The 12349-nt window shown below is 41.4% G+C and overlaps 1 protein-coding gene across 1 annotated transcript; it reads right to left on the reverse strand.

The window, feature by feature from the left end:
- Positions 1 to 3608: 3608 nt before the first annotated feature.
- On the reverse strand, positions 3609 to 11362 carry LOC149441468 (anaphase-promoting complex subunit 4-like). Its single transcript, XM_089657324.1, has 2 exons — positions 11217 to 11362; positions 3609 to 3887 (listed from the first exon to the last, which is right to left on the reverse strand). The coding sequence occupies exons 1-2, from the start codon at positions 11265 to 11267 to the stop codon at positions 3687 to 3689; spliced, it is 252 nt and encodes an 83-aa protein (XP_089513450.1). The 5' UTR covers positions 11268 to 11362; the 3' UTR covers positions 3609 to 3686.
- Positions 11363 to 12349: the final 987 nt, after the last annotated feature.

Below are 12349 nucleotides of genomic sequence, written 5' to 3' on the forward strand. Positions count from 1 at the left end.
CACGTTTACTGGTGTGTTTGGGGTCGTTGTCTTGTTGGAACACCCATTTCAAGGGCATTTCCTCTTCAGCATAAGGCAGCATGACCTCTTCAAGTATTCTGATGTATTCAAACTGATCCATGATCCCTGGTATGCGATAAATAGACCCAACACCGTAGTATGAGAAACATCCCCATATCATGATGCTTGCGCAACCATGCTTCACAGTGTACTGTGGCTTGAATTTAGTGTTTGGGGGTCATCTGACAAACTGTCTCCGCCCACTAGACCCAAAAAGAACAATCTTACTTTCATCAGTCCACAAAATGTTTGGCCTAAAGAGAAATGGCGCGTCAATGTGCTCTTCGGCAAATTGTAACCTCTTCAGCACGTCTTTTTTCGACAGTGGGACTTTGCAAGGGCTTCTTGCAGATAGCTTGGCTGCACATAGGCATCTTCTAATTGTAACAGTTCTCACAGGTAACTTTAGACCTTCTTTGATCTTCCTGGAACTGATTGTTGGCTGAGTCCTTGCCATTTTGGCTATTCTATCCATTGCAATGGTAGTGTTTCGCTTTCTTCCATGTCTTTCAGGTTTTGGTTGCCATTTTAAAGCATTTGCAATCATTTTAGCTGAGCAGCCTATCATTTTCTGCAGTTCTTTATATGTTTTCCCCTCTCCAATCAGCTTTTTAATCAAGGTACGCTGTTCTTCTGAACAATGTCTGGAACGATCCATTTTCCTCAGAATTTCAGAGAGAAATGCACTGTAACCAGCATGTACATCATTTGCTGCTTTCCTTCCTTAACCACTTGCCGCCCAGCCACTGTAGAAATACGGTGGCATGGCTGGGCAAAAGCACGTTTTAAAAAGCACTTTTGCAAAACAGGTAGGGGGTGCGCACGAGGCGCGCCACCGCCCTACCTGCACTGTATTATGCACATACATCCCATAATAGTGTGCTCCCAAGCAGGACACCCAATAGAACAATAGGACCACATGGCAGTAAACAATGGACAACCCCCACACCAATATTAGAACATTTCACCCTGTACCCCTAACAAGCACAGGGTGACTTACACATAATAGGGATATGGGGAGCTGAGACAGGGGTCTCCCCACCCCTCCAAAGGGGGCTGTGTTCCATGGACCCCCCCACCCAAAGTGATTCCCGTCACAGTCCTGGAGTGGCCTAGCCAGTCTCCAGACCTTAATCCAATTGAAAAATCTGTGGAGGGAGCTGAAAGTTCAAGTTGCCAAATGTCAGCCACCAAACCTTAATGACTTGGAGAGGATCTGCCAAGAGGAGTGGGCCAAAATCCCTCCTGAGATGTGTGTAAACCTGGTGGCCAACTACAGGAAACATCTGACCTCTGTGATTGCCAACAAGGTATTTGCCACCAAGTACTTAGTCATGTTTTGTGAAGGGGATCAAATACTTATTTCCCTCATGAACATGCAAATCGGTGCATAATTTGTTAGACAGAATAGCAACAAAAAATTCAAAAGAAATGTCTCTGTGTTACAATACACCTACCATTCGATTATTAGACTAATCCCCTGCTGCTTTTGAATGTTTGCCCAATCACAAACAAATGATCAAATACTTATTTCCTTCACTGTATTTAGTGCCAAAAGTTTGCTCAGCGATTTACAATTTAACAGGAGACAATACAGTTCAATACCTGAGGGTTAGGAGGGCCCTGCTCCTTGGAGCTTACAATCTAAAAAGGTATATGAAAGACCAGGATGTATTAGGTCGCTGGTGTTCGCCAGTTCATCAAAAGGTAGTGTGGCACTAGTACTGGCTTTCTGCTGCATATGAGAGTCATCAAAATTTACCGACAAGTGCTAGCAGAGATCAGGCCTGATTCTGTGAACACTTTAGTTTTGTGTGCAATGTATCAAGTGACCGTGACCTACTGACACTGTACTTGCTGGGGGGGAGTTAGTAAGGTTCTGGCAGATGCCATGGTTGATCCTGCTAATGCAGCGTTTTTGGGGATGCTATACTAATGTGAACGCTGGTATAGTGCTGATCTGATCAAAGACATTGATCTGTTCAGACACTATACTAGTAATGGAGGTTTATTGTGTATGAGCTTGTTCCTGGCAATCAAGGGGTTAAATGTGATTCCTGATGTACTGACAGGCAATCTGAGGAGGGGTGTGAAAACCATGGGCACATAAATCACACACACACACACATATATACATATGTGATTTTGCGCACCCGTGCCACCCTGTAGCAGTATTTCTGCTATAGGGCAGTCAGGAAGAGGTTACATAAGCGGTTTGAGTTATGGTACTGCGTTAATTTAACTGACAATTGTGCGATATTGCAGCGCTGCACCCAAATGAAATTTACGTCCTTTTTTCCCCACAAATTGAGCTTTCTTTTGGTGGTATTTGATCGCCTGTGCGTTTTTATTTATAAAAAAAAAGCCCGACAATTTTGAGAAAAAAAAAAAAAGTATTTTTGACTTTTTGCTATAAAACATGTCCATTAAAAAAAAATTGAATCAAATTTCTTCATAAATTTAGGCAAAATGTATTCTGTGACATGCCTTTGCTTAAAAAAAAAAAAAAAAAAAATCCCAATACGTGTAAATTAATTGGTTTACATGAAAGTTATAGCGCCTACAAATGGCGGTATAGATACTGGAATTTATTTTTTTATACTAATAATGGTGACTTGGGGTCACTGACATCCCCAGTGACACCAATACAGTGCAAAAAACAAAACAAAAAAAACACTGTGCTAATGGCACTGGGGAGGAAGGCGTTAACAATGAGAGGCAAAGGGTTAACTGTGTGAGGGGGGTGTTTTACTAGGGGGTGTGTTCTTCGCTGTTCCAGATTGCCGAGTTCAGCTTTTCAGATCAGTGTGTAACAGTGTGCTGAAAACTGACAGGGAGGAGAGCTGCAGTGTAAACACCGTCCTCCCTGTCAGAGCCGTCCTCCCTGTCAGTGATGGCTGGTAATCACCAGCCGGGACCCCGTGATTGACACCCGCGGTCATGCGCACCACCTATCTATCTATATCTATATATACACACGTGATTTTGCGCAGTGGTGACGCCCTGCCGCAGTATATGTTCTGTGGCTGGTTGGCAACCGGTTAATGTGTTTTTTTTATGCCTACATTCCACATCTTTGATATGGGGACGTTTCTTCTTTATAGAATTTTCACTCTCAAACTGCCACATTTATTAGAGGATGCTTATCTGTGTATCCAATTTGTGGTTAATTATATAACTGATTCCGATTAAGATGTCTGTATAAATTGATCATAGTGGTACTTCTCACTTTAATATGTGATCTGAAGAACGGCGTTAACATACTGTTTGATCAAAAATGGACAAAGCCCTACACAAGTGTTCAACACTCTTTTGTATGGTGATTTTTCTACATTAAAAGTTCTTTTATGTGCAGCAATCCATATTTCTTTTTTTCTATATATGGCCTTTGAGACGGTTTGATTGATCACTGTTGTGCATTTCACCTATAGTATTGCTCTTTATATATTTTCTTCCCCCCAATGTTTACTAATATGAAGGCAATCGTTGACAAGGATGGTTCCAGCTTATATTTTCTGTATATGCCAGAAAAACAGATGCAAACTATATTACAAAATATTACAGTTTATTCCCTAGCTCTCAGAGTCAATACTTATAAAACAGTAACACAGCATTTTAAACATAGCTCAGGACTCCAAGCTTTCCTCTGTTACATCAGGAGCTTGTGGGGAAGCATCTTTCATGTCGTATATGGAAGGATTTAACTCTCCCTCTTCCTCAGTAATATCCTGAGCATGAGATTGCTCCTCTGCATCCTCCTCTTCAGTTTCTCCATCATCTTCCACATCCATCTCAAAAACTCGGACATGGCGTAGGTTGGAACTTAGCTTAAAACAAAAACACAAAATCTCGTCAAGTACATTCTTTGTACAAATAGTCAAAATCCAAGCACAACTTAGACCGTAGGGGGAAACAAATAATTACAGCTAATCAGAAAGGTACAGAGCAGGCTTTCTGTAAACAGAAGTGAAGTACCTAAAACTGCTAGAGAGCTGAGCCAGGAGTGGGGAAGTAATAAAGGTTACAAAGGCAATGTTAGATGGGATAGCAGAAGGCATGGCACAGAATGGTTAGTACAGTATTTTGTTATGCAGAGGATTGGTGATGAAAAAGTAGACTTTTGTATCATTACAAAGGAAATTATAAATACAGGTGAAACTTGAGAAATTAGAATATCGTGCAAAAGTTCATGTATTTCAGTAATGCAATTTAAAAGGTGAAACTAATATATGAGATAGACTCATTACATGCAAAGCAAGATAGTTCAAGCCGTGATTTGTCATAATTGTGATGATTATGGCTTACAGCTCATGAAAACCCCAAATCCACAATCTCAGAAAATTAGAATATTACATGCAATCAATAAAACAAGGATTGTACATAGAACAATATCAGACCTCTGAAAAGTATAAGCATGCATATGTACTCAGTACTTGGTTTGGGCCCCTTTTGCAGCAATTACTGCCTCAATGCGGCGTGGCATGGAAGCTATCAGCCTGTGGCACTGCTGAGGTATTTTTTGGCAGTGTGGGCAGGTACCAAATCCTGCTGAAAAATGAAGTCAGCATCCCCATAAAGCTCGTCTGCGGAAGGAAGCATGAAGGGCTCCAAAATCTTCTGGTAGACGGATGCATTGACCATGGACTTAATGAAGCACAGTGGACCATCAGCAGATGACATGGCTCCCCAAATCAACACAGACTGCGGAAACTTCACACTGGACTTCAAGCATCTTGCAGTGTGTGCCTCTCCATTCTTCCTCCATACTCTGGGTCCTTGGTCTCCAAATGAGATGCAAAAGTTGCTCTCATCAGAAAAGGGGACTTTGGACCACTGAGCAACAGACCAAGTCTGTTTTTCTTTAGCCCAGGTAAGACGCTTTTGACGTTTGTTGTTCAGGAGCAGCTTGACAAGAGGCATAGGACATTTGAAGCCCATGTCCAGGATCCGTCTGTGTGTGGTGGCTCTTGATGCACTGACTCCAGCCTCAGTCCACTCCTTGTGAAAGTCCCCAACACTTTTGAATGGCCTTTTCCTGACAATCCTCTCCAGGCTGTGGTCATCCCTGCTGCTTGTGCACCTTTTTCTGCCCCACTTTTCCCTTCCACATAACTTTCTATTAATGTGCTTTGATACAGCACTTTGGAAACATCCAACTTCTTTTGCAATTATCTTTTGAGGCTTTCCCTCCTTATGGAGGGTGTCAATGAATGTTTTCTGCACAACTGTCAGGTCAGCAATCTTTCCCATGATTGTGATTCCTACTGAACCAGACTGAGAGACCATTTAAAGGCTCAGGAACCCTTTGCAAGTGTTATGGCTTAATTAGCTGATTAGAGTGGGACACTTTGAACCTAGAATATTGCACCTTTTCACAATATTCTAATTTTCTGAGATTGGATTTGGGGTTTTCATGAGATGTAAGCTATAATCATCACAATTATGACAAATCACAGCTTGAACTATCTTGCTTTGCATGTAATGAGTCTACCTCATATATTAGATTCACCTTTTAAGTTGCATTAGTGAAATAAATGAACTTTTGCACAATATTCTAATTTTTTGAGTTTCACCTGTAATAACAGCATGTTGGTCGATACTATAAATGCAGAAAAACTAAACTAAAAAGTAGTCCCATTGTTTATGAGAAAGACTTTTAACTAGTTGCCGAATGACAGCTGCACTGCGGCCGGCCAGTTCTGGGAGGGCGTCATATTACCACGTGATCAGCCGTGTCCAATGACACGCTGATCATCGGGAAATGCAATTGCCGGTTGTCGGCTGCACTTTCCTCACGCTGTCAGAGCGTGAGGAAAGTACTGCTGAAAACCAGCAGTTTTCAGAGCAGGGATGGGCACCGATCATCAGGGCACTGATGATCAGTGCCCTGATGATCGGTGCCCAGCAGTGCCACCCACCAGTTCCGCCCACAAGTGCCCAGCATTGCCACCTAAATGTGTCAACCAGTGCCACCCACCAGTGCCAGTCAGTGCCCAGCAGTTGCGCCAGTCAGTGCCCAGCAGTGGCAACTATCAGTACCCATCAGTGCTGCCTATCAGTTCAGCCTCATCAATGCACACAGCGAAGGAGAAAAAGTACCGGTTTAAAAAAAAAAAAAAGTTCCTTTGCAAAATTTTATAATAGAAACAAATTGTTTTACTTTTTGTGCTATAAACAAAAAAAAGAGCAAACACCCAGCAGCAAGTGAATACCACCAAAAGAAAGCTCTATTTGTGAGAAAAAAATGATAAAGATTTCATATGGGTACAATGTTGCATGACCGCACAATTGTCATTCAAAGTGCGACAGCTCTGAAAGCTGAGAATTGGCCTGGTAAGGAAGGGAGTATAAGTGCCCGGTAGGCAAGTGGTTAAACACTGCAGGTTAGAAAGTGGAACAAATTAAAATATACAGCGGGTAAAATAAGTATTGCACACGTTAAATTATTTCTAAAAGTGCTATTGACATGAAATTTTCACCACGTTGGTAACAACCCATGCAATCCATACATACAAAGAAACAAAAATAAGTTCAGAAATTAAGTTATGTGTAATAAAATGGAATGACACAAGGAAAAAGAACATGCTAACTGAAATTTAACACTTCTTACAAAATCCTTTGTTGGCAATGACAGCTTCAAGACACCTGTAGGGAGAAAGTAGCCATATGCATTGCTCAGGTGTGATTTTGGCCCATTCTTCCACACAAACGGTCTTCAGATCTTGAAGGTTCCATGAGCCTCTTCTATGAACTCTGATCTTTAGTTCTTTCCATAGATTATCTGTTGGATTCAAGTTAGGTGATTGGCTGTGGCATTCTAGCAACTTTATTTTCATTTTCTTTCTTTGAAACCAATTAATAGTTTTCTTGGGTTTATGTTTGGGATGATTGTCTTGCTGAAATGTCCACCCTCGTTTCATCTTCATCATCCTGGTATATGGCAGCAGATTTTTATCAAAATTGTCTTTGCACATTTTTCTGTTCATCCTTCCTTCAATGATATGAAGTGTGCCAGTACCGTATGCTGAAAAACAGCCCCACACCATGATGTTCCCACCTCACTTCACTCTTGGTATGGTGTTTTTGGGATGATGTGCAATGCCACTTGATCTCCAAACATGATGTGTATTATGGCATCCAAAGAGTTCAATTTTGGTCTCATCTGACCAGAGTCTATTCTCCCAATATTTCACAGGCTTGTCTTAATGTTGTGCAGCAAACTATAAACAAGCTTCAACATGCTTTTTCTTCAGCAGTGGAGTCTTGCGTGGTGAGTGTGCATACAGGCCATGGCGGTTGAGTGGATTGCTTATGGTTTTCTTTAAAACCATTGTACTAGGTCTTTCTGAAGCTCTCCACAAGTGGTTCTTGGCTCTTGGACAACTCTTCTGATAATTCTTTTCACTCCTCTGTCAGAAATCTTGCAAGAAGCCCCTGGTCGTGGCCGCTGTATGGTGAAATGTTCTTTCCACTTCCAGATTATGGCCAACAGTGTTCACTGGAACATTCAGAAGTTTAGAAATCCTTCTGTAACCAATGCCATTAGTATATTTTACAACAATAAGGTTGCGAAGCTCTTGAGAGACCGCCTTGCTTTTACCCATCGGGAGATGTTTCTTGTGTGATACCTTTTTAAAAGCCATCAGTTGAGACTGAACCAGCTGATAATAATTTACACTGATAAAGGGCAGGATTGCTTTCTAATTACTGATCGATTCAGCTGGTGTTTTGGCTTTCCATGCCTTTTTGCATGTGTTCAATACTTTTTCCCTATGTCAGTCCTTTTTATTACACATAACCTAATTTCTGAACTTATTTGTTCTGGTTTCTTTGTATGTATGGATTGCATAGGTTGTTACCAGCATGTGGTGAACATTTTATGTCAATAGCACCTTTAGAAATAAATTTACCTAGAAAAATGGTGACATGCTCCATAATTATTTTACCCACAGTATAATGCATAACTTAATACTAAAGCCTAAGGTGCAATCAAAGTCACAAACAGAAAAATCAGCACAACAGACATAACTTACAGTCAGTAGGATGTGTTCCTTGTGCCAATTCCTCTTCTGTTAGTGAAAGTCTTCCTCAGTCCTCCCCCCCGCCATACTCCTTCCGTGTGGCGGAGATTAATACAACCAATGACTATCATGGAGTCCTCAAGAGAGCCTGACTATGGATGACATTTCTGCCATTCATAGAAGCCATACAGCTTTAGGACAGAGGAATATTTTCACTAACAGAAGAGGAATCAGCACAGGGGACACATCCTACTGACTGTAAGGCTGGGCATTTTTTTTTTTTTTTTAATCAAAACAGCTGGCTGATTTAAGGCAAAAAAAAAAATTCCCACCATCCACCCATTAGAGGTGGATGAAGGAATCCTCCCTGCTGTGCTAATGAATTCTGACAGCGGGACTACTCTGCTGGCAGAATTCAATGGTCGAATTAAAAATTGCCATCATTCCTACTTGAGAGAAGCAGATCGTTAGAATGAATTCTTTCTAGCAGGATCAATCAAAAATGGACAGAAATTTGGCAGTTCCCTGCTGCATCAGCCAAATTTCAATACATCTATGGCCAGCTCAAGTTTTGTCCCTGTGTGCTTTGTGACTGGCCAGGAGATGACGGGCATGAAGACATGACCACGGGGATGAAGACATTACCACAGGGCTGGGTTCTACAAGATCTGCAACACTTACACATTCTGGATGTATAGTGAGAGCTGTACCAATTCCCTGCATCTAAACAAGCAGATCTGCAAGAAATGGGGCTGCTTTTAAGGCAAATATTTTACTGTTTTACATTGTGCCTGGAGTTGGGCTTTAACTACTTGCCCTCCAGAGGATTTACCCTTCTTCCTGACCAGGCCATTTTTTGCAATACGGCGCTGCGTTATTTTAACTGACAATTGCGCGGTCATGCACCGCTGCACCCAAATGAAATTTACGTCCTTTTTCTCCCACAAATAGAGCTTTCTTTCGGAAAAAAACAACCTATTTTTATTTTTTGCTATTAACCACTAGCCTACAGGGCACTTATACCCCCTTCCTGCCCAGGCCAATTTCCAGCTTTCAGCGCTGTCACACTTTGAATGACAATTGCGCGGTCATGCAACACTGTACCCATATGACATTTTTATAATTTGTTTTTTTAGACAGATATAGCTTTCTTTTGGTGGTATTTAATCACCTCTGGGATTTTTATTTTTTTTAAACAAACCAAAAACCACAAATTTTGGAAAAAAAAAAAAAAATTCTTAGTTTTTGTTATACAATTTTGTAAATAAGTGATTTTTCTCCTTCACTGATGTGCGCTAATGAGGCTGCAGTGATGGACACTGATAGGCTGCACGGATGGACACTGATAGGTAGCACTGATGGGCACTGATGAGGAGGCACTGGTAGGTTGCACTGATGGGCATTGACAGACATCACTGAAAGGCGACACTGATACATGGCACTGATAGGCGACAATGACTGGCACTGATTGGCAGCACTGATAGGTGTCACTGATTGGCATTGATAGGTGGCACTGACTGCCACTGATGGGTGACATTGAAAGGCAGCTCAGATGGGCACTGATATGTGGCATTGATGTGCACTGGTATGTACTGATATGTGGCATTGATGTGGCAATGATGGGCACTGGCAGGTGGCATGGATGAGCACTGACTTCTGGCACTGATGGACTTTGACAGGTGGCACTGCTGGGGCTACACTGATCATCAGTGCCCCGATGATCAGAGTACATGTCCCCTCCACGGAAAGCCGATTACCAGCTCTCCTCTCCTTTCGAGCTGTCAGCGTGACAGCTCGAGAGGAGAGAAATGCCGATAACCAGCATTTCCATGTTTACATGTGATCAGCTGTGATTGGACACAGCTCATCACATGACCGAGCCGACATCTTCGGCTCTTTCCGTGATCTGCTGTGGCCGAGGGACACAGCGCACCGGCGATCGCCGCGTTGCGCGCTCTCCGAGCCGTGCATGCGTGGTGACTATGGAAGGACGTCATATGGCATCCTATCAGAACGAGAGAACCACCTTGCGCCCGTCATTGTACTATATGGCGGGCGGAAGGTGGTCAAACATGTCCAGTTAAAAATTTAAAAAAAATCAAATGTCATCATAAATTTAGGCCAAAATGTATTCTGCTACATGTCTTTGCTATAAAAAAAAAAAAAAAATACCAATACATGAAAATTAATAGGTTTATGTGAATGTTATAGCATCTACAAATGGCGGTACATATACACTGGAATTAATTTTTTTTGTACTAGTAATGGCGGCGATCAGCGACCTATAGCGGGACTGCGGCGGGCATTCTGACACTGGGGAACTGACTTAGCACTGATCACTGTATTGGTGTCAGTGACACTAATGGCACTGGGCATGAAGGGGTTAACATGTGGGGCGATCAAAGGGTTAACTGTGCTGTTTTACTATGTGGGCTGTGTGTGTGATTTACACTGTAAGCACAGTGCTTTGTATGGCTCTGCTATTGTTTACAAACAGGTCTCTCCCCCTTCGGAAATACTCAGAGATCACCGTCCGGGACCTGGTGACTGACAGCTGAGGCCACAAATCGCGGCACAGGCAGGGTAGGCACCCCCTACCCGGAGCGGCAAAATCACTTATAAGTGATTTTGTGCATGCTTGCCACCCTGTAGCAATATTTCTGCTATCGGGTGGCGCAGAAGTGGTTAAAATCTGAATTCAGTGCCTCCTGAGATGTGTCCAGTAAGCAAATATACACTTTCCCTTTGTTCAACATTGAGATGCAGACTCAAGCCACAGAAATACTGTACTGTGGTTACCCATGCCTTAGACCTGAAAATTGGCATTTCTGTACTGGATGTACCTTGAGACCAAGGGATAACTGATCACACTGTATTTTAAACAGTCCAGCCAATGTGCTGTCACAATGTAAGATAGCTTGCAAAACTTATCCCAATTACAATTTTATGTTTACTTAGGGCAGCAGCTGGATAGGGACAATAACTATTTAAGCACCTTTTAGTTTGCTTGAGGAATAATCTGCATCAGTAATAATCATTTAGACAGTTTTTCAAGAATCAGTAGAGAATACAGGACATATTGAATTCTGAGCTATCTGGGTTATTCTACTTTATTTTGTTGTTGAAAACACTTACCACACAAGCTACCTTGCGTATACCATTCACAGACACGTACTGAGCTTTCATGTTTTCCAGCAGTCTCCACTGACCCTCCAGAAAGAAGGTGTGGGTAGGTATGTCAGCATACTGCTCTTCCAGCCTGAATAAATGTCACATAAATAGTTACATGATTATTGAAAGAACACAGATTTTTTTTTGCAATAATATATGAGCCAATAATTGTCAAGTCATTCAGTCAGTCAGTCAATCACTTTACTGCAATATATTTTACTAGGACAGTTTGAACAGAAAGAGTGGACGAAGAAAAATGAAACATTGTCACCTAGGCATAGCCCGCTACCCACAAAAAAAAAACAAAACAAAAAAAATTATATATATATATAAAATTATTATTATATATATAAAATTATATATATATATAGTTGTGTTCAAAATAATAGCAGTGTGCTGAAAAAAGTGAGTAAAGCTCAAAATCCTTCTAATAGCTTTTATTTCCATACACACACATGCATTGGGAACACTACACATTCTATTCCAAATCAAAACATGAAGAAAAATATATCAAATTTGTGTTGTTCCTCTCATAAAATTGAAGAAAAGTGAATATTAGACTGTTCAAAAAAATAGCAGTGTTTGCATTCTTCTTTACAAGCTCAAACATTCACTATATAAACTGAAAAATGTTTGACGATTTTGCTTTCCTTTAAATCAATTAATATTTAGTTGTATAAGCACTGTTTCTGAGAACTGCTGTACATCTGTGTTGTATGGAGTCAACCAACTTCTGGCACCTGTGAACAGGTATTCCAGCCCAGGATGATTGGACTACATTCCACAGTTCTTCTCTATTTCTTGGTTTTGCCTCAGAAACTGCATTTTTGATGTCAGCCCATAAGTTTTCTATTGGATTAAGATCCGGGGATTGGGCTGGCCACTCCATAACGTCAATCTTGTTGGTCTGGAACCAAGATGTTGCACGTTTACTGGTGTGTTTGGGGTCGTTGTCTTGTTGGAACACCCATTTCAAGGGCATTTCCTCTTCAGCATAACCTCTTCAAGTATTCTGATGTATTCAAACTGATCCATGATCCCTGGTATGCGATAAATAGGCCCAACACCGTAGTATGAGAAACATCCCCATATCATGA

The sequence above is a fragment of the Staurois parvus genome, unplaced genomic scaffold (genome assembly GCF_062004578.1).
Source record: "Staurois parvus isolate SC_StPar_1 unplaced genomic scaffold, SC_StPar_1.0 ptg000981l, whole genome shotgun sequence".
Classification (NCBI taxonomy): Eukaryota; Metazoa; Chordata; class Amphibia; order Anura; family Ranidae; genus Staurois; species Staurois parvus.

Bases quoted from the DNA above. Each gene is read 5' to 3' on its own strand.
- LOC149441468 (XM_089657324.1), bottom strand. From the start codon at position 11,267: ATGAAAGCTCAGTACGTGTCTGTGAATGGTATACGCAAGGTAGCTTGT. The intron at 3,888-11,216 runs GTAAGTGTTTTC...TTTTGTTTTAAG, and splicing joins TACGCAAGGTAGCTTGTGTG to CTAAGTTCCAACCTACGCCA.